Genomic DNA, 27651 nt, shown 5'->3' with positions numbered 1-27651 from the left:
ATTAACAATAACATCTGGGCCTATATTCATTTTGTTTGAGTAAAATATTGCTTATTGGATATGTATTTTCAATTTATTATTTATCATTTATTGGATATGTAAAATATTATTTATTGGATATGCCTATCTACTCTTCTTCGGCTGTTGGACATGCATTTTGAATTTTGGATTAATAATTTAATTGTAAGTGGAGTTCCTTTTCAATTCACATAGTACTATAGACAAGGAACCCTCATAGCAAAGTGAGGGGCAATTGTACCACATGAAAGATGCAATATTCTTCTCCACATTTCTTATTGATGCAATAAAAAGTTTGGGGCCATATAATGTTGTCCAAGTCATCTAGGATCACACACAAGTTAGTGGAGCTATAGGCTTGATTGTAGAAGGTTGATATGATGACATCTTTTGGATTCCATGCATGATACATTCATTGAAATTTATGCCTTCTAAGATGGTTGAAATTGAGTGAATTAGCAAAATACATGTACCATAGAAAGTGATTTAAGTGTTTATCACTAATTATTCGATGTCAAAATCTATATATCGAGATTTTGCAACGTTCTACTGAAACTAGTCCCTTTTTAATCAATATTATTTATATAATGATTTCTTAATTTTAATTGTATATGATATTTGATTTAAGATTTGACTTTTCGAAACTTGTGTGTTGCTGAAATACATTTTTCCTCCCACTCTCTACTGATAACGAGGCTTTTGTAGGGACAATTAGTATACGTGGTGGTCATTGTGTGAAAATTTCTAAACAGAAATTCTAGTACTGTAGCAATTGATTTATTTCACCTACTTATTATCCCCAGTAAGTTATTTATGAAATCCCTTGAGTAAATATTAAAATAAATTCTAATGTAGATATCACACCATTATACAGAAACAAATATATGCACAAGAATCAATCACATCAACACAATTATTTTTGGACAATTGTTCCCGGAAAAACCCAATGCGGGAAAACTGGTGCAGTAGAGGAGGGTTTTATTAATCTTCAGCAACAATCGTTTTTACAGAGAAATTTACATAGACACTGGGAGAAAACACCTGAGATTTTTCTCCGAGACTTTCTGGCACCCTGGAGAGCTTCCTTTCTCTACTGCGTCAAACCTGCATCATTCTGCGTGGCTATGCGCAACTCTGGTCCCTCTTTGTGTCATCCCTGTGTCTCCCTCTGCGCTGTCTCTAAGAGTCCCTACGTCACTTCTTCTGAGCTCCCCAACTGCTGCTAATCCCCCCTCTTCCTCCACCTTGCAAGTCTCCCTCTAAAATTGATCTTCTTCTCTTTGAGAATCGATTTTCCTTGAGATACTGAGTATCTGCTGGTGGATCTCCAACTGACACTCAAGACTCCTCTTATACTTTTCCAGTTGAGTCTTCAACGACCGAGATTAACTCCCTAATCAACGACTAAGATTAGATTTGGCTTGAACCTCGTCATTTAGAACCTTCTCACCCAATTTTATATTAATACCCATTAATATTTTAATTTTCCTAAGTTTAGACTTAGGAACTCCATTAAAAATATTAATTTTTTTAATATCTCTCCAACGGACGGAATTATCCCAAAACAATTTCTGGGTTTTGGAGATCTTATGTGCCTTAGCCTCTCCACCAAATTTCATGGCTAGTGCACATATGATGCTATCACAAATCAACACATTGACCCTCTTTAGGAGTCATGGACGACTTCTAGTTCTGATTGAGGACAAAATGTCAAGTCTTTAATGTTGAATTTTGGTAAGTGCAGCCGGTATTCAAGTCAGCGCTTAAAGAAAAATGAAAAAGAAGAAATTTAAAATTCAAAATTTTGAATTTCAAATTACCTCCAAAATTACAGATCAACTCATTGTTTAAGTTGTCCGAACACCAAGAGTCGTGCCCCTCGGGGCACCACAATATGATTTTAAGAGCGACAATTCAACCTCAAACATAAACACAATTAAGATCACTACTATCTGTTCACACGTACGAGAAAGAGAGACTTCTGAGGCAAAATTTGAAAGAGGAGTTTTTGTTTGTAAGAGGCCGAATAGCCTCAGGTTTGCTACATTGTTTCTATGGAAGGGCCGAAGCTCTAGAAGAGGTCAAGAACCTCAGGCTTGAGAGCAAAAGGGACCAAGTCAAATATTCAACTTAAATTGAGAAGTTCTGAGGTCAGACATTTGACAAGCACTTTGACTTTCAGTCTAGGTTGACCTAGATTGGCTTTGAATATGAGATTGTATATTTTGTTGAATTGAATAAATTCTCTTAAGAAAAGTTTGTGGGGTTTTTCCCTAGTTAGGGTTTTCCCAGGGTAAAATTTTGTGTCTGGTGTTTGGTTGTCTCATTATGATCCTACTGTCATTATTGCATTTCAATTGAGATGTTTTATGTATAATTACTTTATGATGTAATGAATTGGTTAAGAAATCATAGAAAAGTAATTATCACATTAGAAGATCATGAAAAATCAACATGGTTTCAGAGGCTAGGTGAAAGAGCAGCCTTGAAGAAGCCAAGTTTGAGAAAGCTTGTTTCAAGTTATTCCACTAAGGCTTGCTGGCATTATCCCTTCTCATTTCAAGAGACCATCACCCAAATTTTGTTTGAGATTAAAGAGCCCTAGTACAAATACTATAGCCTTAGTTCAGGGCATGAAGCCATAGACCCTCAAGAAGAAGGTTGCTTGCATTTTTTTCGTCTGCTGTTTGAGGCTGAAGAAGGACAAAATTATGATTACAGGAGGTTGAGAAGGCTTCAGTCTAACTATAGGTGGGTTGAGAATGCCTCAGGGTTGGTTGTAGGGTACTGAAAGACCTCAGGATTGACCACATGCAGGCCTTAGGGTTGATTGAATAAGGCCGAAAGGCCTCAGGAGATGCGCAGACTAGGCCACTGACCTAGAAAGGATTGAGAGGCCTCAAACTCTTGGAAATACATGATCATGATGCCTCAGAAGGCCCAAAATGATGGACATAAGTTGCAAATGATGATTTTGTAAAGAAAAGTCTGGTTTGAAGAGCTTATCCAAGTGCTCTTACCATTGTTTGAAAAGGGAGAAACTTGGAGGTTGTTGTTTGCACATATATTGATGAGTGAGTTTTCTTGGAAGATTTTATGGGGTTCATTGGAATGGCATCTTTCATGAAGCATCCTATATTGGAGATTTGTATATGTGGAATATTTTGTCTTTGTTGGAGTGTATTTCTTCTTTGCAGTGCTAGTCAATAAAGATTTAGAGTACAAGCCTTACAAAGACTATATTGGATCCATTGATTTTAATACATTTTTCTTGGACTAATATTGGTAGTTTGACCAAGATGAAACATTCTTGATTGTCTGATAACATGATGGAATAGGATTGAACAACACTCTAGAAAGCAAAGTAATAGGGCCTAGTTTAATCTTAGATAAGGACTCATGTTTACGCTTGGTTATGTAGCTTTAACAACAAAGTTGAAATCTCTTTAGAAAGAGAGAGAATCCTGCTCATAAACCTTGTACTATTGTAGAAATGTGGTCGTATAAGGGTCCTTGACAAGTATGTGTAAGAGATGCCTTGTATATGATGTTAAAGTTAAAATTGTATTAGATGGGATAAATTGTTATGGTCATGCCAGAACAAATTGGTGTATGGCAATTTGTTTTCTTTCAAGCATTTAATTTGATTTGATTCAAGAGAGATACTACAAAGCCAAAGGGAGCTGAGGAGAAAGATCTCTTCACCTATAAAGCAATAAGTTCCAGTGATGAGATTCACAAGTGGCCAATGATCCTTAAATGTTCGAGATGATATGATGACATCCTGTATAGAATTTATTTTTCAAAGAACAATGATTGGTTCCATGACTATAGCATCATAATTTGCACATGACATTGTTTGTTGGACTTACAAAAGGTGTTGATGAAATTTGGAAGTCTTAGGATTTGTAAACCCTAGAATACTAGAAGTCTTGAATGAGAAAGCCGTAGGGTTTGTGGATAAAACCCTAGAGCCAAACCTAGATCGATGATTCCTCTGAATGAAGAAACCCTAGCTGATGTATTAAGGAAAGGAAAGCAACATGCTGATGATTAGAATGAGGATGAACATTTATAGCTTGATGAGATTGCAGATGGATTTCAATGATTTCTGCAGGAAACCAAGGATCAAGAGGGAGTTGACAATTCTCTACATTCCTCAGATCAAAAGATAAGTACTTTATATCTTTCTTCCTTGATTATTGCTTTAATTTTGGGTCAACCTCTTGTCTTTGTAGCTTTTATAATCGTTTCTTCCATGACCTCCTAAGAATAGTTGCAAATACATCGTGAAGGCTGCCAAGGCTTTGGTAGGAGATAGAAGCATCAGGAAGAACGAAGCAAAGCTTGTGGCAAGAGGATTCTGCTAGGATGGGGCATAGACACAACTAGAATGATTTGTGTTCAAGAGGGGGGAATTGAACTGACATCTTGAACTGTGCAAATGATCGAAGAGCTCCTAGTTTGGAGGGAGCAGGCAGGCTAGCTAGTTTGAAGGATGCCATGATGGAGAAAATTGTGCGAAGAGAAATCAATGGTGAGTTCCAAGTGGATCTACAATTAAAAGTATGGTAGATGGTAACAGAGAGAAGTACAAAGCGAGATTTGTGAGGATTCTCCCAGAAAGAGGTATAGGACTATGAGGAGACATTTTCTCCAGTTGTTAGGTACATTTTTGTCAGAATTGTTATTTCTATTGCTTTTATTGGAGGTTACATCAGATGGATGTAAAGACTACTTTCCTTAATGGATTAATTAAGGAAAGTGTACTTAGAGCTACCTCAGGGCTTTGAGGTACATGAGAGGGAATCTCATGTCTATAGATTGAAGAAAGCTTTGTACAGACCTCAGGCATGGTATTCTCAGTTTGATGGATATTTGATGAGTCTTGGCTGATCTTGTTATCGTATGACTTGTTTTTTATGGGAGCAGAAGGACTCACGTGACAGAGGGAGCAATAGTGGAAGGAGGATTTGCTTCCATGATAGAGGGAGTAGTCAAGCCCTGGTACAATGTTAGAAGGGGTTGAGCTCTGAGTTCGAGATGATCTTGGTCAGATACATTAGTTCTTGGGAATAGAAGTGTGGTAAAAATCAGGTGAGATCTTCCTTGGTCAAAGGAAGTATATTATTACAATCCTTTAGAGATTTGGGGTGATGAACTACAATTCCATGGCCATTCCCATGGTAACCGATCTGAAGAAGCTGAGTGGCAGAGGGAGCAACTGGGATTGCCATAGTAGGATTTGTTTCAGTGTCAAAGGAATCACCTAGTCAGGGTGACTGGAAAGCAACTGTGGCGATGAATCTAGTAAAGGAAGCTGGTCAGTTTATGGTTGAGCCGAGAGATGCAGCACAACATGTGTTGAGGTATCAGAATGGTAGAATTGGATATGGATTGAAATATGGCTCAAATTCTTAAACACAACTACAACGATTGCTAGATTCCGAGTGGGAAGGAAGTATTGATGACAGGAAGAGCACATCAGGATGTTGTTTCAGTTTGGGTTTTGCTATGCTTCCTGGATGAGTAGGAAGCAAACATCTGTTGCACTTAACACTATGAAGGCTGAGTATATTGCAATTGTTTAGCGAGTTGTGAAGCAATGTGGCTTCAGAGTTGCCTATAGGATTGCTTGATCAGATGCAGGTGACGATCGTGATGAAACATCAAAACACATTGTACGAAATCGAGCAATGAGGCTCCTATGCATTTCTACAGATGAGCAGGTTGCTAACATTCTCACAAAGCCTTTGTCCTAGGATGAAGTTTGTATACTTCAGGGACAAGCTTGGAGTGGTTTAGAATGCTTCCCTTGGTTAAAGGGAGTGTTGATGTTGTAGCATCAAGGGGTAGAGATTCTCCCTAGGTCAAGGGTCCTATCCAAGAGCCATGTAATGTGGCCAGGGAGATTGGCCTAGAGAGCCCCAAGGCCTGGAGTGCTCCCTCAATCAGGAGTTACCTGACCATATTGCCAAGTGTTATTAGGCTAGTGGGTTGAGTGAGTGCCTTATAACATTGGGCAAGTGTTTTTCCATTCAATAACATGTGGCGACATGTGGGAATGGTAAATAGGCTTAGGGTTTCACCTTTGGTCAGGGGGGTTCTTGACATGGGTCGAAGCTATGTTGCCAGGAAACGTGGGTTCGGGGATGGGAACGGGGACGGGGACGGGGACGGGGACGGCATTTTTGGAAACAGGGTGCGTGGGTTCGTCGGGTAATATAATAATATTAAATTTTAATAATTAAATTTTATAAATTATAAATTTATAATTAATAATATATATGAAATTTGAATTTGTATATTTTTTCAACTTTAAACAAGAAAACTTTAATGATAATCATTTAAACATGCACATCATTGAACATTCAACATTGACATTGAAATTTCAAAATTTATCACCAAAAAACTGTTCATTGTTTACATATTAACATGAATCATGATATGGGACAGATTTTGTCACACACAGCTGACTGAGATACACTAGCCAAGTTTCCTACAAACTCAGGAGTACGCTCAAAAATCCTAAAGTATTCTGAGTTCTCAAAGACTCAACATTTTAAACTTTATTTTATTGGGCTGCCTTGTGTGTTTGGTGGGACAACAGTGAAATATCTGCTGCCAGCAGCCATAATTTATACTTTAATGTAGCCACAAGCCTTAAAAAAAACCACAGAATTTATATGTTAATGTAATGATTCAATTTTTCAAAAATTAAAATATATATACGATGAACTGTTTTACTTTTTCCTGAACAAATTTTGAACCATTTAATTGGATTTTGTTGATCCATGGTGAAATTACATTGCAAGGGCAAGCAACACCATTGTTAGAGGGTAGATAATGAACTGGCTTGAATGTTGTGTAGATGATTGAGTTGAAATACATTCTCACTGAACGGTTTATATTGTAAAGAATAGCACAGAGCTATATTCAGTGTATGAATGCATTTATGTAATGCCATTCATTAATCCAAAAAATGATGAAGATTTTCTGCGCTTTATTAATCTAATTGCAACTATTTCAGGTTAAAAGAACTGAAACGTATACTTCTCATATTATAGTATATAGTATAAAAAATTAAAAATTTAACAAGTCTGGGCTGAGTAAAGGTAAGTTTGTGGCATTGTCATCTCTGTTTAGGGCTTCGGTTGGGTACAAGAGTCTGCATGGGGAGGCCGAGGTTTGTTCCTTAGTGAACAGTGAGCTGTTTTGTGTAAAAAGTGGCATGAATCAAGCCCTACAGCTCAGCGTTTGACAACAACAAGGAGGAGGGACTATGCTGCAGCTGTAGGAGGCAAATTGAGTGTATAAAAGTGGACTGACAGTTGTGGCTCATGTTGCAGACAGTCCGAAACAGCAAGAAATTGTGACATTCATTCCGACAAGCCTTTAAAAGAACCCAAAGAACCCAACTCGAAGAACCCAAGAATCCAAGAACCCATTAAAGGAAAAGAATCCAATTTTTTTTTTTGAAGAACCCAGTTCTTCATGGAAGAACCCGGTTCTTCTGGGAAGAACCCGTACCCGAATCCGGTACTTGGGTGCGAAAACCCCACCCCCGGGTGCGGGAACCTGTGCAACATAGGGTCGAAGTGACAACTTTTTGAGCAAGTTAGTTAGGACTAGTCTTATTGACCCCGGTAAGAAGTTTCTGACCATATTGCTAAAGGGTTTTGGCTAGTGGGTGACTAGATCCATTTGCAAAGGAGTTTTGACCAATGGGTAACTAGATCCCTTTGCATGATGCTGATGCAAGATTCTTTCCACGTGGTTTTGGAATAGAAAATGAAGTGGGTGGATACATCAACATAGCTAGCTCATTCAATCTTTTCTTGGGTTGGAGAAAATTTTCAACAAAATGTACATATGAGGAAGTCAAGTTGAATACCTCGCTAACTAAGAGGGAGTGTTGAATTTTGGTAGCTACAGTTGGTATTCAAGTCAACCCTTCAAAAAATGAAAAAGAAGAAATTTGAAATTCAAATTTTTGAATTTCAAATTGCCTCCAAAAGTACAGGTAAACTCCAATTGTTTAAGTCGACCCAACACTAATAGTTATGCCCCTTGGTGCACCAAAAGATCACTATAAAAGGGACAATTTGACCTCAAGCATAAACACAATTTGGATCACTACTATTTGTTCAAACATGCGAGAAAGGGGGACTTTTGAGGAAAAATTTGAAGGACGAGTTTTTGTTTGTATGAGGCTGAAAGGCCTTAAGTCCGTTAATTTTGTTTTTGTGGAAGGGATGAAGCCCTAGAAGAGGCCAAGAATCTCAGGCTTGAGAGAAAAAGGGACCAAGAGAAGTTTTCTGGTCAGACATTTGACCAACACTATGACTTTCAGTCGAGGTTGACCTAGATTGACTTTGAATATGAGATTGTATATTTTTGTTGAATTGAATAATTTCTCCCAAGGAAAGATTGTTGGGTTTTTCCCTAGTTAGGGTTTTTTCCAGAGTAACATTTTGTGCCTCTTGTGTTTGGCTATCTCTTTATGATCCTATTGTCATTATTGCATTTCAATTGACATATTCAATGTTTAATTACTTTATGATGTAATGAACTGGTTAAGAAATCATAGGAAAGTAATTATCAAATTAGGAGATCATGAAAAATCAACATCTAATTCTTGACGATGCATGGTGGGACAAGTTACCTTTTGTAGTTTATAAATCAATCTTGACAATGATTAGTGCATTTGACATAGATATTCCTTGATTGGAGTAAGTCTATAAAAACATAAATAGTCTGTTGGAAAGGATAAGGGAAGTTATTAGGTTAAATGGAAGTGACCCATTTGAAGTATTTTGCCATGAAGTGAAGGACATAGTTATCGAAATGTGAAACAAAATAATCACGCCATTACACCATTACACCTTTTGACTTATGCGTTGCATTCCAATTATTATGATTCCAAAAGTTTTCCTTTATGAGGTAGAACAACCCCAAACAAGGATTTTGAAGTGGTACAAGGATATATGACAACTTTGATGAATATCTATATGGAAGTGGGAATTGCAATGGAAGTATGTGAGAAATTTGGAGCATTTGTGCAATTTATTGGTAATTTTTCAAACCCACCACCCATGGATGATTAGGGGCATATTGATCTTATTACTTCGTGGGTTTTCCATGGTGGATTCATTATTCATAACTTTACTCTAGCCACTAGGTTCTTATTGTAGGTTGCCAATTCCTTATCAACTAAGAGGAATTGGAGTACAAATGGCTTCATGATTCACTAAAGTGAAATAGACTAGGAGCAACAAAGGCCTAGGATGTTGCATATGATCATTCCAATCTCCATCTTATATCACATTCTAATCTAGAGTATAAGTAAGGTTTGAGCAGGATGTAGTATGTGGAGCTGGAGACTTTGACTTAAACATGACACTGAATGCGATGACTTATTTGAACTGACTTGAGTATTTTACACCTCTAGTCCAACCTTTTATTGTAGCTTCCAACATTCTTGCCCCTCCATCATGTTTTATGATATAGAGTTGCAACATGAAATGATGAGGTTGTAAACTTGTTTAAGAATATGTACTTACACTTAATCTACATTATCATATTACTAGAGTCACTGTTGATGAGACACTCATTTTTATTTTGTATTATCTTTTTTGTATGAGGCATGACGCATCATGGTTTCAGATTTTAAATTCATAAATTATCTAAGTTACCAGGATTCAGATCCGGATTTGGATACGGATACAGATACGGATTCGGATACGGATTAGCCAATTTTTTGAAAAGCTAGGATCTGGATACGACAAGCATAAACAATATAAAATATTCTATAATTTTAAAAATTAAATTTATTTGGAAAAAAATATTAATTTATAAATATATAGTTTTTATATATAATACTTATTGAAATATTTGTTAGATGAATAATACCAGAATTAATATATTATTGATAAATATTAATTAAATTTATATAAAATAAAAAATTATATTTAAAATTTTAAATATAAAACTTCTATATAATACTTTTAAATAATTATTAATTTAATAATATTAAAAATAATGTATCATAATATTCAAACATTAATTACTATTATTATATTTAAATTAAATGACCATTAAAGTTACTTTATATTTAAATTAAATGACCATTAACCATTATTATATGTAAATTAAATGATCATTAAAGTTACTTTATGGAACTTACTTTATGAAACTCACTTTTTTACACTTCAAATAAAATTAAAACTTAATTAGAATATCTAAACGGTCATAGCTTATAATTTATAATATTGTCAACCAAAGAAAAAATTAATGAACTATCGCAACCAACTCCCTTGTTAATTATTAGCTACGCTGGTTTTTCCATTTTCACGTGATTTGTACGCTGACCTGGAATTTTCTGCTGACATCAAACAATTTTAGACATGGACAGATGCTGGGTGGATCCGAATCCGAATCCGTCTCTGATACGGGGATTCGTGGATCCAGCCATTGGGGCTGACGGATCCGGTAACATAGTAAATTATCTAATGCTTTTTGTTCTACTATTGTGGTTTATGAATGGTTTTGATTACTAACTCTGAACGTGTTTTTTCAAATTTAAAAGATATTATCATATTTTTTGTTATTCAGTTATCCCTGCCATATCTAGTAGACTAGTTCCCATATCTTAGCAGCTTTTAGCTTAAGTCCCATAGGAGTGCTGGAAGACAAAGAAGCTTATAGGAGTTAAAACACAAAAGCCTACTGACTATCTTAATCGAGTCTCTAATTATCATGTTGACTTATTAATTCTAAAAATCAGTCTTGAAAAAATCAGCATTGGCAAAAAAGTTGGCAAGGGTCCACAAAACACGTTCTCAGAAACATTGACGAAAAAATCGGGAAATCATGGCAAACATTGAAAAATACAAAATATATTCATTTTTTCAAAATCGGAAAAAAAGTTAAAACAAGTAAAGTTGGGAAAAAATGCGATTTTTTTTCGGGCTGAAAAATTGGCTGGCCAAAAAAATCGTGATTTTAAGGCACATCACCAAAAAAATGGCAATTTTATCAACACTGCCAAAAATAGACATGAGTTGATGTTGATTACATAAATAATGTGGATTTGGATTTAGATTTGTATCTGTATCCTGCTCAATGTTTTAAAACTCAGACTCAGACTCAGACTCAGTCGAGGGTCGGCCGACGCGATTTCAATGACTTGTTCGTTGTAAAAAACACGTTAAATATTTTTTTTTACTTATAAAAAACATAATTTTAAATATTTTCATTCATGTTTCTAAACACACAACATTAGAATATAGATAGAAGACAACATATGATCAAAGTAGGGTCATGAATATATCCATTATATCAAAATGGCACCCAGTGCACTATCCAATACATACATGATGATGATATAGAGATCAAAACAAAAACACATAACCAAGGAGGCTAGAAATGGCCTCTACAACAAAAGTAAACTGTGACCAGTACCACTGGCTAGTGGCTACTGTTAAAGGAGCCAAGATCATCTGGATCAACCACTGGTAGCATATCGACATGCTTCATAGTTTGTAACTCATTTTTAATCTTGTACCGTCATCAATCATCTTAGACCATCTCACCAAGATGGATGTTAATAGATGTATTCATGAGAAGAACTATAAAAGCAATTTGTATGTGACACAGATCAAGATATAGGATCCCTAACGCCAAAACTTCTGCATCCACATCTACATGCATTCATGACAGACCCATCGACACCCCATAGAATATTTTGTGGCTATTCTCTAGTTTTAGGATCCCTTGGGGCAACTTCAAGTTTGTTCCCATCAACTTTGTAATATGTATAACGATAAACCAGTGTTGAAAATATCGGTATCGGCAAAATATCGGCGAGGGTCCAGAAAATATCTTATCGGCAATATCGGCGAAAATATCGGCAAAATATCGGAAAATATCGGCAAGCATAAAAAATAATTTTTTCAAATTTTTAAATATAGCCGATATTTTGCTGATATTTTCAAAATATCGCGATATTTTCAAAATATCGCGATATTTTGCCGATATTTTCCGATATTTGCCGATATTTTGAAAATATCGCGATATTTTCAAAACAGAAAATATCGCGATATTTTCTCGGCGATATATCGTTTTGCCGAAAATATCGCGATATTTCCGAATATCGCCGATATATCGCCGATATTATCAACAGTGCGATAAACTACCATCTTCCAAGAGAGAATTGCACCTATAAACATTCTAACTAGGATCACATGTCTGATCAACATTTCAATTTCATGTGCCCTCTTTACTACATGGTTCTCAGATAGTATCATTGTTTATTTAGAAATTCACATTGTTCCTTGAGGAATTTTATACAATGAAGGCAACAGATGTCTTGCTCCATTCTTACGTGAGATTTCATGTTCTTGGCAAAAAGTTCACAACATTAGATCCTATCAAATTGCCAACGCCAGACTCATCACTTTCTATTTTCAAGCACTAAACGATTCATGCCACAGGAAGCCATGTGAACAAGTAAACAACCTATGAAAACAGTCAGCTAATGTGGAATTCATGTGTTCACCAAGTTTTAACACAAATCTCTTCACCAAAAAGCATGTAAAAAAAAATTGTTGTTTTTTTGAGTTTTCGGGCCACTGTCACCGAGCCAGCCGGGTTATTACTGAACCAGCTGTGTAGGCTCGGACTCAGCCGAGCCGGCCGGGTTATTATTGAGCCGGAAGCCATGTGAACAAGTAAACAACCTATGAAAACAGTCAGCTAATGTGGAATTCATGTGTTCACCAAGTTTTAATACAAATCTCTTCACCAAAAAGCATGTAAAAAAAAATTGTTGTTTTTTTGAGTTTTCGGGCCACTGTCACCGAGCCAGCCGGGTTATTACTGAACCAGCTGTGTAGGCTCGGACTCAGCCGAGCCGGCCGGGTTATTATTGAGCCGGTCAACTTGGCCGATTCGGTAATAACTTGGCTGGCCGAACCGGTTTGATGGCCGAGTCGACCTGGTGAGGGCTTGACTCGGACCAACTGGGCCGAATCGGTTCTGAGCCGGCCGATTCTTAAAACAATGATCCTGGTAACTTGGCTCAACTTCTATAGGAGAGCTGGAAGGCCAAGTGTTTCGTAGCAGATAGAACACCAATAGCCTATTGACTATCATAATGCAGTTTCTGATTATCATGTTGACTTATTACTTCCAAAAATATATACTGTCTGATGACCATTACATAAATAACTGCATCACCACTTGATTTTGTGAGATGAAAATTGAAACTAGCTTTTCTTGAGTGACCAGATTATATGTGAAGGGTCTTATTTTCCCTTTGGTATTCCTTGTTATGGTTATCATTTTGGTGAGACTGAGTTTTTTTCTAAACTGCATTTGCCATTGTTCATTCTTCTGTGGATTTTGATCATACAAGGCATTTCAATGATAACCAAGCAATCATGGGAATTACTATTAACCTTGCTTCTTATGTCTAATGCTTGATCTCTTTTATTACCTTTAGCAGGAATTTGTTGAAGTACGTGGAAATTACTAGTATTTAGGGTCTGGTTTTTAATGTTCAGTACTCGATTATTTTTGGAGGCAACTAATAAATGTCTTGCTTTTGTTTTGTAGTAGTTTTAGTATAACAGACTTGGTTCATCTAGTAATTGATCAAAGGTTTCGCTGCTTTTTTGGGCCAATCTATAGCACTGGAAGAATGATTTCTTAATAGTTCTTGCACTTGTAATTTGAAAGTTAATGAAATCTAGTCTTGTGTGTCCAAAATATATATGAAGTGTCTTTTACTATATTAGAGGGATATAAAGTTTAATTCTAAATTTAATAATATGCATGACCATGATTTTATCTTGTTTCCAGCTATGCTAGATCTTTCTTTTTAAACTTATTTAGAAGAAATGGATGTGTCAATATTTCTGAGAAATTTGAAGATGAAATTTATGAAGATTAACATATTGAAAGGTACTTTTTATGTGCAGGAAGTTGACATCGACTCTGCGTACAGTCAATACAGTGTGGGCACAAAACAATTTCTTGATGCTTGGGATGGAAGTCAGCTTGATTTAGGCCTTGTATGAAATATTGAGATTCTTATCACATGCAGATTTCATCGATTTTTTTTTTAATCTCTATTAGATTTACAATTTTACATGACACATCATTTGATTAGAGTGACATGGATTAGACTATTCTGTGCTGACTTCACTGTTCACAAATTTTGTTGAATTTAGAGAAAATATGATAAAAAAAATTCAATACAGGGAGGGCATGTAGTGAGAAGTGTGCTTTTATGAACTGACTAAGTGTAGGCCTAATTTAGTCTTTATTCAGTTTTATGCAATGTTCCACCAAATTTCCATGACAGGGGGACATACATGGGGGACGTGTGGGAACAACCCTAATTTTTAGGGTAGTTCAAGGGGGATGGGGGGATATATATATATATGATAGAAATAGTAAAATATTGCATATATTGATTTAAATTCATCGTTTATTATCCTAGAATCTGATTAGTACTAGGCAAAATAGTAGATACTAAAGTTTGAAGACTGGAATAGTAAATTGAAATTACTCAAAACTCAAAAATAGTAAAAAGTGATGAATCAAAGCCTTGGTCTAAGGTCATTAGTATCTAGACTCATTCTAGAGTCCAGAGTCAAAAGTTAAAACTAAAAATGAACAATGGATAATGAAACAGTGCTATCAAAAGTTAAAACCAAATCGGTGATTAAAAATAGTTGACTCGAAAACAAGGAATTGGAAAAAAATATTGGACCAAAAATTCGATCGACCAAAAAATACATAAATATTCAAATTTTGAAAAAAAAATGTAAATATTCATGTGTATCCATATGAATCAAAACCATTATACTTACTGAAAATGTAGTGAGCAAGGTCTTCCCTGGTGCGTGCCTTAGCCGTAGAGACCATGAGCTGTTCTTCTTTGACCATGGAGCGAGTTCATGGAGATGGTGAGTTTGTTTCTAGGTTGTGGGAATAATATTCACAAGTTCATGTGTAGTGTTGAAGAATAAGTTACGTGGAACCTTCTTTAGATTAGCTACAATTTGAGTGGTAGTTCGAGTTAACGTTGGGACTTTAGTCATTGATTGAAGAAAGGACGAGTTGTGACTCTAGTGTTGATTGGAGAGAGAAAGAGTTAACTCTCAGTTAACTTGTCAATCAACAACTCAAGTTGTAAATTTGAACTAGCCTAATTTAGCATGGATGGAATCTATAAAGAGAGGACAAAGGTACAAGGATTTGATAAGTTTTGTGCACAAGGTTTGTGAGACAAGACAACGCATGAGTTTGTGAGAGGATCCTTGTTTGTGGAAAGTGCAGAGCTTGTGTCCTAAGAAATAGGAGATCACAAGTGCACTAGAATTTAGGACATTGATTGTGTGCAATTTTGATGAGTTGGTGTCCTAATGATTTAGGAGGCTTCTAGTGCACAAAGATCAAGGAGAAATGAGCCGGTTTTGCAGAGCAAGTCAAGGAGGCAACGAAGGAACAATTGCGTGCTGGAGTGTCGAGATCAAGGAGTGATCAAGGCCAACCAAGATCAATTGTGTCAGTTGAGATTTGTGAGAGAAGGAGAACACTTCTCAAGAGAGACAAATTGCTTTTTAATAGATTCAATTGCTCCAAGAAAATCAATAAAATAGCCACATCAAGCAAGCAAATTTACCCTATTGGGATTCTTGAGAAAAGTGTGTCAATTGTGTGATGTGTTTTTACCTCTGTGTTTTTATTTCGCTACATATGAATTGTTAAGAAACTCTGTATGTGGGTGAAAATAAACTAGTTTTACTTTTCATTTATTCATCTAAGTGATTGAAGAGTTTCATGGAAATTTAACATGGTATCAGAGCAGAGATCAACATAAATACCAACACACAAAGATCAATTTGTGAAGAAAAAAGATCAAATTGTGAGTTAGTAATTCTTTGGACAAGGTGGGTGTCTCAAAGGACTGAGATAGACCCATAACAGTACTAGAAGAACTTAGCACAAGATTGATGTTAGTGATAGAGATTGAGCAAGAGGCTTAGAAGACTGAGTTGATACCAAAGACTCAACATTCTAATCTGGAAGATGGATAGGAGGCCTCTTCCAGATCTGTCAGGACTAGTTGGCATGAGATAACATTGATGGATACTCAAGATAAGGATCATAGGAACATGGTTGGAAGGAATAGGTTTTCAGATCAGATTCCATAGCAGGAAGTAGGGAAGTCTTCTAGTTCAGATGGAGAAACTGCAACAATAGATAAAGTGGTAGTGTTGGATACAGATCTAGGTGGAAGTGGTTCTTCCATAAGTACCTTCCTCGCTAAGAGGGAGTGTTGAAAATGTAGTGAGCAAGGTCTTCTCTGGTGCGTACCTTAGCCAGAGAGACCACGAATTGTCCTTCTTTGACCATGGAGTGAGTTCATGGATATGGTGTGTTTATTTCCATTTTGCAGGAATACTATTCACAAATTCAGGCGTAGTGTTGAAGGATCAGTTATGTGGACCCTTCTTCAGATTAGCTACAGTTCGAGTTCAAGTTGGGACTTCAGTCATTGATTGAAGGAAGGACGAGTTGTGACTCTAGTGTTGATTGGAGAAAGAAAGAGTTAACTCTCAATTAACTTGTCATTCAACAACTCAAGTTCTAAATTTGAATTAGCCTAATTTAACATGAATTGAATCTATAAAGAGAGGATGAAGGCACAAGGGTTTGATAAGTTTTGTGCACAAGGTTTGTGAGACAAGATAGCTCATGAGTTTGTGAGAGGATCCTTGTTTGTGGAGAAGTGCAAAGCTTGTGTCCTGAGAAATAGGAGATGACAAGTGTGCTAGAATTTTGGAGATTGATTGTGCACAATTTTGAGGAGCTAGTGTCCTAAGGATTTAGGAGGCTTCTAGTGCACAAAGATGAAGGAGAAGTGCACAGGTTTTGCAGAGCAAGTCAAGGAGTCAACAAAGCAACAATTGTGTTCTAGAGGGTTGAGATTAAGTAGTGATCATGGCTAGCCAAGATCAATTGTATTAGTTGAGATTTGTGAGAGAAGCAAAAACCTTCTCAAGAGAGACAAATTTCTTTGTAATAGATTCAATTTCTCCAAGACAATCAATAAAATAGCCACATCAAGTAGGTAGGTTTTCTTTGTTGGGTTTCCTGAGAAAAGTGTGTCAATTGCTTGATGTGTTTTTATCTCTATGTTTTTATTCTGCTGGATATGAATTGTTAAGAAACTCTGTATCTTGGTGAAAGTAAACTAGTTTCAGTTTTTAGTTATTCATATAAGTAGTTGCATAGTTTCATGGAAATTTAACAATACACAAATATGGAAAGTTTCTCATATATATAGTAAGGGTGCATAACACCAAAATAACACTGAGTGCAATACATATTTGAACCAACAATACATCAACAAAGAGGATCTAGATGGCCTCTATAGTCCAAAAAATTCATTCTACAACAAATACTTACATATCATCAAAAGCATTGCATATATCAGAATCCTCGTCATCAATATCACCCTTTAAGCATTAAAATGAGATAGAAAAAGCTTAGCATGTCTGGTCGAGATCTTGTTTGAGTGATGGGCAGAATTTTACTATGGTCATGACATAAGAGTTCAGTAGTCAATGTCACCAACATTGAGGTACATGGAAGGCTTGGTGCTCTTGATTAAATACTAGTTCCAGACACTTGTACATGATAGAATCCAATGGAAATATTGCAATGCCCCTAATCCTAAAGCCCTGAAAAATGTCAAGTTTGCTGGATTTTGGGTGAGGTCTAAAATTCTACTTTCTGCATAGGAAATCTAATGAGGTTAACCACTCTCAAATATTTAGATTCAATTAATGGTATGCAAAAAATTTAAGTATGAAAATCAAAGATAAAGGAGAATGTCACTTTTACTTTAAGAATTCAACATTACCATTAATCACATAATATTAGTAGGGACCTAGGGTTGAATATTAGGCTTTCCCACTCATTAGTAATTGTTTTCAAGAAAAATTAAGAGGGGGCGCCCACGAGTACCCCTTCTGGGGAAATGTGTCCCCCAGATTGGGGAAACTTTTCACCCTACGTCTCCTCATGTTTCCTCGAAAGGGGATGTGGGGAAATGTTTCCCCACGTGTCCCCCCATCCTAGGCGCGTGGGAAACGTGGGGTGTAGGCACCCCAGCCTGGGGGGATGTGGCCCCGTGGAACAATCGTTTTATGACCAAGGATATTGGCAATGAAACTTATATTTCTTTTACAATTACTTTTGCTCCTTTCTGTTAGAGTAGGTGAAACCTTTCTATTCAGCGAATGATTTATATCACACATGTTGGCATGCAAGTGAAATGGATAACCTTGGGAATAGTTATTGACATTACTTGTGGATATGGGATAGGTGATTTTCTGTTGAAGCTACGGTGTCTTTCTAGTTATGAAGAATTAACTTATGGAAGTGTTGTGGCTCAAAATGTATAGGCACCGCGATGATGACTCAGGTCAAGGGTTGTCATCCTAATCCCCAACCCCTTCGTTTAAGCTGTCTCCCAACAACAGGCTATGGGGGGTAGATTCTATGGAAATAAAATGAAGAAGGACAAGTTGGGAACCAACTAGTCTAGGAGACACAATTGAGTGGCCTAGCACTTGTTTAGATTTATCAAGATTTTAAGGATTCGGTTAGATATATAGATTTGAAACCTGTGCCTTATGGAGTCAACAGTCTTGCTTTACAAATTTTAAGACCAAGTATCAGATGTACAACTGTTGCTTCAGTGTTACTTGGGAGCGGGAGCGGAAGCGGGGAGCGGGAGCGGAAGCGGGAGCGGGAGCGACCATTTTCAGAAGCTCCCGGTTTGGGAGCGAATCCCGGAGCGATTTTTTAAAAATATATATATTTTTTATATTTTTTAATTTTTGATACATATATGTCAACAAAAACATGTAGAATGATGAAATAGACATAAAAAACATAAAAAAACATAAATTGATCATTGAACCATATCACATCAATCATCTAGAAATTATAATCGTCATCAACCTTAGTAAAATAATAAATTAAAATAACATTCAATTCAATAACATTTATCATCATTGATCACCAAAGTAACAAGTTGTACTTGTAAGCCAAGTTTAACCATTACAAGAAGTAATATCGAAGATATTTCTAAGTCCTAACTTCTAACTGTTAACATGATATGAAATGTTAAAAATTTATAAAATGAAACATGAATAATGAGATGAAATGAAACAACTTTAGTCTTTCACAAAGCATCATATTCATAATTCACAATCATTACTAATGAGTTATAATTGCCAAGGCCCAACTTCAAACTTCAAATTTTCATTGTCACAGTGATATAATGTTTACAAAAAATATCATAATGTCATAATGATATGAAAGAGTCAAGAGTCAAGAGTCAAGGACTCAAAACTCAACACTGAACATTATGAAAACTAAAGTGACAAGTCTAATAGAAACTAAAAAAGACAAGTAAACTGTAAATCTACAAGTGGCCCTTGCCACGAGAGTCTCCAGGAGTATAAGTAGGTCGTGGTGGTCTTCTAGGAGTCTCCCGCCCAGACCGACGACCAGAACTAGAGCCTCCACGCGAGGGTGTCGATGGAGGTGGCGACAGCAATGGAATAAGACTCGGGCCCCGAGAACTGCTACTGGATGGTGGAGGTGGAGGTGGCATGGCTGCTGCAGCTGCTTCAGCTTCATCCCGTACAAGCTCATCTTCTAGTTCTTCCATATGTACAATGCCATCCTCCAAATTGTCGTCCTCAGGGTGATTGTCCCAAATTTTATATGTGGGATCTTCATTAGCCCGATCACAGTAATGGCTCAACAACCTCAAATTGTAGTGCACATAAACCAAGCTTTCTGCTCGGTTTTCGTTGAGCCTGTTTCTTTTCACATTATGTATATAACTGTAGGTGCTCCAACACCTCTCTGCAGAAGAAGAATTTACAACCTGTGCAAGAACTTTCAATGCCAATTTTCGCAAAAGTCCGTCGCCGCCATATGTTTCCCACCATGTGAGAGAATCAAATTTATCTTTGTCGTCCATTGCATGGAAGTTACCATACAAACCACTGCCAGTGAAGTATCTGCCTATTTCAAGGCGCACAGCTGCACATTCCTCCCTGTCAGGCACCAACTTTTCTAATGCATCCAGATATCCTTTAGTTACCTCTCGATCTAAATGGGGTTTGGTCCTAACACCACCCCCTGCTGCAGGTTTGCCCAACCAAGAATCTGAGTAGTATTTTGGCGTAAGGATATACGCCAAGCAATGTAGTGGAAGGTTAAGCCTTTTCCACCGTTCACACACACAATCGTGAATCAGATTGTACAAGTCGGGATCTCTGTTATTAACAATGTCTTTTATTTCCCCCAACATGGTATCCATTTGCTCATACACCTCGCCAATCACTGGTTTGTCTGTATCTGCAAACCGAATCATGTTATAAATTGGCTTGGTGAAATCCAATACCTGTCTCACAGTTGTCCAAAACTGCCCATCAAGAGCGGCCTCCTCCACCGTTTCAAAACCTGCAATGTCAGCTACATTTGTAGCCCTTTCCTTTAACACCTGCCAATTTGGACTTGATACCATGCTAGCTAAACCCTCTCTTACCTTCAAAAGGCGCCTGAAGGTGAGGTAATAGCTACCAAATCTAGTCCTCGCAATCTTCAGCAACTCCAATCTCGAGTGACTGCGGAAAAGGCCATGGGTATTGCTATGATTTGTAATAAATTTTATCATTTTTTTTCCTTTCTTGTACAAATCACCAATCCATTGGTATTGTTCATTTTTGTTTTTGACAATATCATGCAACAGAAGGTTCAATGTGTGAACCAAACATCCAGACCAAAATATGTTCGGGTATCTATCCTCAATAATTGCTCCCGCTGCCTTACAATTAGGAGCATTATCAGTGATGACTTGGATGACATTGTATGGGCCAATACGCTCAATTGTTTCAAGCAATGCTTCTGCAATGTTGATAGCGGTCTTGAACTTGTCTGAGTAATCATGTGCAGCTAGAAAAATGGGACCACTTCGGGACACAGCAAGAACACTTATCAATGGCTTGCCTTTTACATTTGTCCATCCATCAGATACAATGGACACCCCATTGTCAGTCCAAGAACTTGTCATTTTATTCAAAGAATGTGATATTTTTGCTTTTTCATGATCAAGGCCAACAGTTCTTGCCTTGTCATACCCAGGGCTCTTGTATCCTTTAGGGGCATCATTTATGGCAGAAACCATTTCGTGCCAATAAGGTGAGCGTAGAACATTGAATGGTATCCCATTTGCATAGAGGAACCTGTAAATTTTTGAATCCACATCATTCCTACATCCCTCATCAAGGAAATCTGATATGGTTCTACGGCGTAAAGATGATGACCCTGAGCCTCCATGTCCATATCCACTGCCTTGGGAGGATGCTGAAGGAGTTCTTTGTGAGCTTTCAAAGAAACCCCTTGATCTTTTTGCTCTGTATTGGGCGTCCTCCTCTTCCTTTATGTATTTGGCTCTATCTGCTGTTGACACCGCGTTGCAAGTTTTGATTCCTATTTGTTTCTCTCCATCCCATGCCCTTTTCCCGCAAAGGTGTCTTCTATCACGGGTGTAAGAGCTTGTGTAATCAGTGTTGCAATGGGGGCAATGAAATTTAGTGGTTCCACCCCCTCTCCCTGTTTCAGCCCTCTGAACATATTTCCACAATGGAGTTTGGTCTTGTTTAGTTTTTTGACCCTCATGTTCACCCTCCTCCACATCCTCCTCACTGGGGTTTTCACCTATTTGACTTCCTCCGGCTTCTTCATCCACCTCTTCAGTTTCAGGCCCCCTCCGTTTCCTACTCTCCACCACCATAATAACCAGAAAAGGGACCAGGAAGAGGAAAATGCCAATAAAAATCCCCAGGTCCATCGTGTTTGATGTTTGTAGGGTTTGAGTCTTGAATCTGCAAATTAATTTAGTTTATTGGGATTAATTCATTTAATTTATTAATTTAATTTAAATTAATGATCTTTAAACTCAAACAGGTAAATTAAACTAACCAAACTAACTACCTAACCAACTAAACTAACTAAATGATTAAGTTACTTACCTCTGCAAGCTTGCTCCTCGCTCCTTGGCACTTGCTCCTCGCTCCTCAGCTCTGGCTCCTCGCTCCTCAGCTCTGGCTCCTTGCTCCTCAGCTCTTGCTCCTTGCTCCTTTGCTCTTCCTCAGCTCTCAAGCTCAAGCTCAATCTCATTGAAATGATTTTTTTTTGGCCCATTGGGCTTATAAACCAAAAAAAATTAGTTAAATTTTTTTGTTTTTCCGGGTCCGGCGGAATTTTTTTCCGCCGAACCGCTCCCGGTTTTTTAAAATTCGCTCCCGGAGCGTTTTTTAATGCCCGGGAGCGATCAGGGAGCGATCGCTCCCCGATCGCTCCCGGGCATTAAAAAGCGCTCCGGGAGCGCGGGAGCGATCGCTCCCTGAAGCGCTCCCTCACAGACCAGGGAGCGCAAATTTTTTTACGGGAGCGCGCTCCCGACCCGCTCCCGAGCCGCTCCCGCCCGGAGCGCGCTTCGGGAGCGGGTTCGAAGGGGGGGGGGCGCTCCCCCGCAACACTGTGTTGCTTTAATGAGTAACTATCCTATATGAAATGCAATTCCTAGAACTTATGTGAAATCAGTGTTTTTAAAACCGGAACCGGTCCACCTAATGAACCGGTTTACTGACCAGAACCAGTCTAATCGGGACTGGTTTGGTCTAAACGAACCGGTTTTAAAAAAATACATTAAATAATTAATTTTTAATGAAACAAAACTATTTTTAAGATGTAAAACCATGATTCCAAGCCAATAGAGACAAAATATGCAAAGTTTGCCTATTTATATACCATGTCAAGGTGAATATATCAAAATGGCACCGAGTGCAATACATATCATCGACAAAATAGCAAAATACATAAGCAATGAGGCTCTAAATGGCCTATAAAGTCCAGAAACAACTTAAAGGGTAAGTTCATTTGGTCAATTTATTTTCTTATTTCGATGTTTTAAAAGGGCATTCCTTTTGTTTAAGTCATGTATTGGAGGGTAAAATGGGCAAGGAGAGCAGAAATTCCTTGTCACTTGAACATGCGCCAAGGCTCCTTGGATGTATGGGAGATTTTTTGTTCCACAAATTCTGCGTTCCAAGGTGTCAACCACCTCCTAACTTTTCAAGTTGCACCATGAACAAAGAGTTGTGAAGACATATTTCCTTTCTTTGTTGGAGACCAGAGTAGCATCCTGTGTAAATTTGTTAGTGGGATGTATCATCTCAGCTCTCCATTAAACATTGTATTTTAATTTTAGTGTAGTGCTATATATCATATTGTGCATTGTTTATGTGGATTAAAATCAACAGGTGGCTATGATATTGATGATTAGGTGGCATTTTGTTTCTTCAAAAGGTGTCAGATTGTATATATTTCAAGTAAGAATTCTGCTAGGGAAGTGTTTAGCAAAGTCTGTGAGGAAAGATTGAGAGCCCTTGAAGACCAATGACTGTAGTTTGCTTGTTTCTGTGCACTCAAACAATTACTCCATGTACAGAAGAATATCAAGTATCTTAAAATACAAAGCAACCAACGTATGTTGGAATTGATTGCTCCTGTTGTTTCATTATCAGAGGAAGATTCTGTTATCACTTCTAACGCATCAGAATTAGCTCATCTTAATCCACTCTCTCACAGAGAATTCAGTCATCAACTTCCTTGGAAATTGAGACATAAAGCTTTATATCAGTCACTTAAAAATAAAAATTTAATTGACGGTGGGCGTGCCTCTAACCGTCCGGTTTAGGACTGGTTTATTGCAAAAAAAGGCGAAATGGGTGACCTGACCAGGTTTTTTGGCCAGTTTCGACCGGTGGGCTTGCTAACCGGCCGGTTAGACCAGTAACCAGTTAGCAAGACCGGTTTTGAATACTATGTGTGAAATGTAGGAATCTTGGTTGATTTTACTTAAATACATAATCTAAATATGACCTTTGATCTTTATCTATATTGAGCCTAAACTTTGTAGTAAGTGGAAGAGAGAAGTCAAGGAGCACACGAGGGTGTGATTAACGATCCCTCTCCTTGAAAATCTAACGTACCCGATGCCTCCGACACTGCAGAGACTGTGGCTTTGACTACTGCAAGGTCACTGTTTTAAATACTAGAAAGACTAGACTTCTCAAGGGAAGACAAAAATGTGTTCCTATCTTTCTATCAACCAAGCTTATGCTTGGAGGTAAATTTTAGTATGCACACCTATCTTAGGATGCAACTGAAATGTGAGATTAGAAAATGATTATTGAAGTGAGATGTTAATGCCTTGGAGTACTTAGATTACAATTTAATTTGAGTTGTATCACTAAGTCTCAGTCACAAAGCCAACGTTGAAAGTGCCAACAAGATATAATAGATGACTGAAATGAACAATTTACCACCAATCCACAGTAGAATACTTATTTAATCTCAATGCAAAAGTGCTCATGACAATGCTTGAAATTCTGAAGTAATTAGCCAAGAGATTTTTAAATGGCCCAAATATTCAATTAGATCTAAATCAAATACTCAAAATCACACTTTACTCAATAATATGCAATTAAATTAAATTATACTTAATGCTACTTAGTTTAGAGAGAGAGAGCTAAATCTTAGCACAATTATCTTTCACTTAAACAAGAATGTCTTTGAGCAATTTAGAACACTAGATGCCATTAATTCTTTAGACCTATTTTCTTGACCAAATATGTGAAATAATTGCACTTTAGGATGTGAGCTTAAGTGTGTACAATTCAGATCCGAAACTCAAAAAGATAGTAAGCATAAGCATTAGATTTAGATTCCAATGCCAATGACCATACCAATTTTTTTTGATGTAATCTATGTAAACAGTTACCTTCACAAGTGAATCAAAAGCACTTAGTTTTAGAGATGATACTTATGACAACAGTAAATTTCAGATGTCAAACTATTGTCAAATCAGTGAACAGATATGCCAAACAGTTCCCAATTAATTATCTCTTAGAAAGATGCAAATTTCTGTCATTACAGTCACTAAAAATTATTGATTTATGCCAATTCATGTCTATGCAATGTATATAATCTGCCTTTTTAATGTTTTTGTTTAATATCACTGTTTTGAAATTATTTAGCTTGATGTATTAGACAGTGAGAAGGATAAGAGTTTAAGAAACAAAACCTGAGGCCCTAGGCCTTGAAATTACTTGCCCAAATTCTCCCGTGATGTGTCGCCTGAAGCACATGTCTTTATCTAAACTTCTCTGCAAAATTTGATGATGTAACAACCCAGAAAATTCACTCACTCCCACAGTGATGAAATTGAGCCAAATGCAACCCGAATAGCAGAGAAAAGAGGCCAAAAATAGGCACACATTAAGGAGATAGAGGCCTTTGAGGCCACAACGAGGCAGACCGAGAGCAAATGAGGGTCTGCGTTAAGGCTTAAGGGGATGATACAGGCAGCAACAAATGAGGATAAGGCAGCGGATGAGGAAGGTGGGTTTAGGAGAGATGCCGCAAGAGATGAAGGGAGCAGTGACAATGGGAATAGGAGTTGCGGATGGAGGAAAGGAAGGGGGAGTGGAGGAGCAGCAAGGAAATGGAGAGGGGCCAAAAGAGAGGAGCTGTGACAGTGAAGTGGAGGGTAGCGTGAGGGTTTAGGGGTTGAGGATGCCACAACAAGGAAGATAAGGGGCTGCCTCAGGGAAATTAAGGGCAAGGAAGGGCTTGCAGCCTAGGGAAAAGAGGGGAAAAGCTAATGGAGGGTTAAGAAGGGGTAACGTTCAGTCTTAAAGGTTAATGTTGGGCTTGAAAAACCCTCAGCTAGGGCTAGAGACACAAAAAAGATGTCTTCACAATATATTTTTATCTTAAACTCAAAAAATTAATTTGAAATCGCTTTTATGTCAGATTATCTTTCTCTTGCAAGCCCTACAAACAAATATGAAATTAGATCTTGTCCTCCAAGGTAAAAGTTAGCATTGTTATTTCAAAGGTTGAGTCCTCCAAGGTGTGTGAGAGGCAACCTGTTGTACTCAGATTCTGCTTGCTTAATAATACAAATCCTCTATCTGTTGCACCGGTTTTCCTGCATTGGGTTTTTCTGTGGACGTGTTGTCCAAAAATAACGGTGCCCATTGTGTGTTTGTCTCATATATTGTTTCAGTTTGTGATCTGTATGTCTGTGTAATCTACAGTAGTGTTTTTCATCACTGTTTATAAATTAAATAACTTGTTGAATGAAATAACAAGTAGGAGATGCTAAACCAGTAACTGCAGTAGGATTTCTGTGTCTAGATTCAGAAATTTTCACACGGTATCAGAGCATTGCAGATCGTAGGACACTGAAGCTATCAGCTGGGAGTTCCTGCAAATCTGCTGCAGAGAGGCAGTTGTCCTGAGCAACAACACTGTTTCAGAGCTAGAGAAGTAGCTGAAGGAGTGACGAGAAGCTGACGCAGTGCCTGCGTCATCTTTCTGAGCCAGGAGGAGGAGATGCAGTAGCCGAGAGGAGCTCACGCGCTCACTGTGTCAGCTCTCTGGGCCAGGGTAGAGCCTTAGGAGCTCAAATTAGTCAGTTTCCGGGGTAGTAGGAGCAGTGAAGATTTGATCTGTGGTGCCGGTGGGACGCTGTTGCTGTTGTTGCAGAAAAATGTTCGTGGAGACGAAACCAAGGTAGAGGGAGTCACTGCCTTAACAGATTTCTTGCCAAAGAAATCTAGGTTTGGGTTGTTGAACAGGAACAAAGGAGGATTGGAGAAGGGGTGATTCGACATTATTTGGTGGGAGGATTTCCGTGAAGGAAATCAAGACTCAGAGGGAGTCTAGAAGGAACTTGCTCCTTAGAGGATTTCTAACGCCAAAGAATTCCAGAGCCGAGTCTTGCTGGGGCAGCAGCAAGAGAGGGAGAAGAGAACCTGTTCTATACTTGTTTGAGCAGAAATGGCAGTCAAAGGACTAAGGGATCAAGACAGATTGAATGGAGCATCCAAATTTGTCATCTGGAAGTCCAGGATCCTGGCAGTCTTGGACAAGAATCACATCAAGGATTATGCCTTGAAAGTGGTTGTTGTACCGGTCGATGCTGATCCTCTCAAGAAATATGAGGAGGCTAAAGCAAAGGCAAAGTGCATGATGTTCGACGGGGTCAAGGATCATGTGGTGCCACATGTTGCTGAAAAGGAAATAACAAGGGAGATGTGGGAGGCCTTGACCACCTTGTATGAGGGAACTTCTGTCCAACGAAAGATGTTGCTTGAGAACCAGCTAAGACAATATCAGATGCAGAAGGGAGAAGAAATCGATCCCTTCCTTCTCAGGTTGCAAGGGATTTGAGACCAACTGACTTCCGTGGGGTCTACACCAAATCTTGAGTTCATGGCCAGGATTGCTTTTAATGCAATCATAGAAGACTAGGAGACCTTTGACCATAGCATCTTGGGTAGGGCTTCTCTCCCCAGTTGGGAGGAGATGTGGGCAACTCTTCGACAGGAAGAGATCAGGTGGTTAACCAAGGCAGGGAGCAACGAGAAAGGAGTTAGAGTCAAGAAGGAGGAA

General features: G+C 37.9%; 1 protein-coding gene across 4 annotated transcripts in view; it reads left to right on the top strand.

Moving 5' to 3' along the window:
- The window catches only part of LOC149191597 (RNA helicase family protein), a 361001-nt gene that overhangs the window by 253091 nt on the left and 80259 nt on the right, over positions 1-27651 (top strand). For all 4 annotated transcript variants that reach the window (XM_089404354.1, XM_089404355.1, XM_089404357.1 and 1 more), the window contains one exon: positions 14001-14093. In XM_089404354.1, the coding sequence (XP_089260480.1) occupies positions 14001-14093 (93 nt within the window). The remainder of the gene's footprint in view (positions 1-14000; positions 14094-27651) is intronic.

Source organism: Pinus tabuliformis, chromosome 2_2, assembly GCF_031772625.1.
Source record: "Pinus tabuliformis cultivar Carrire ecotype Pingquan chromosome 2_2, CPIR1, whole genome shotgun sequence".
Taxonomy (NCBI): Eukaryota; Viridiplantae; Streptophyta; class Pinopsida; order Pinales; family Pinaceae; genus Pinus; species Pinus tabuliformis.
Note: the sequence above shows the minus strand (reverse complement) of the source record. Positions and strands in the feature narration are given on the sequence as shown.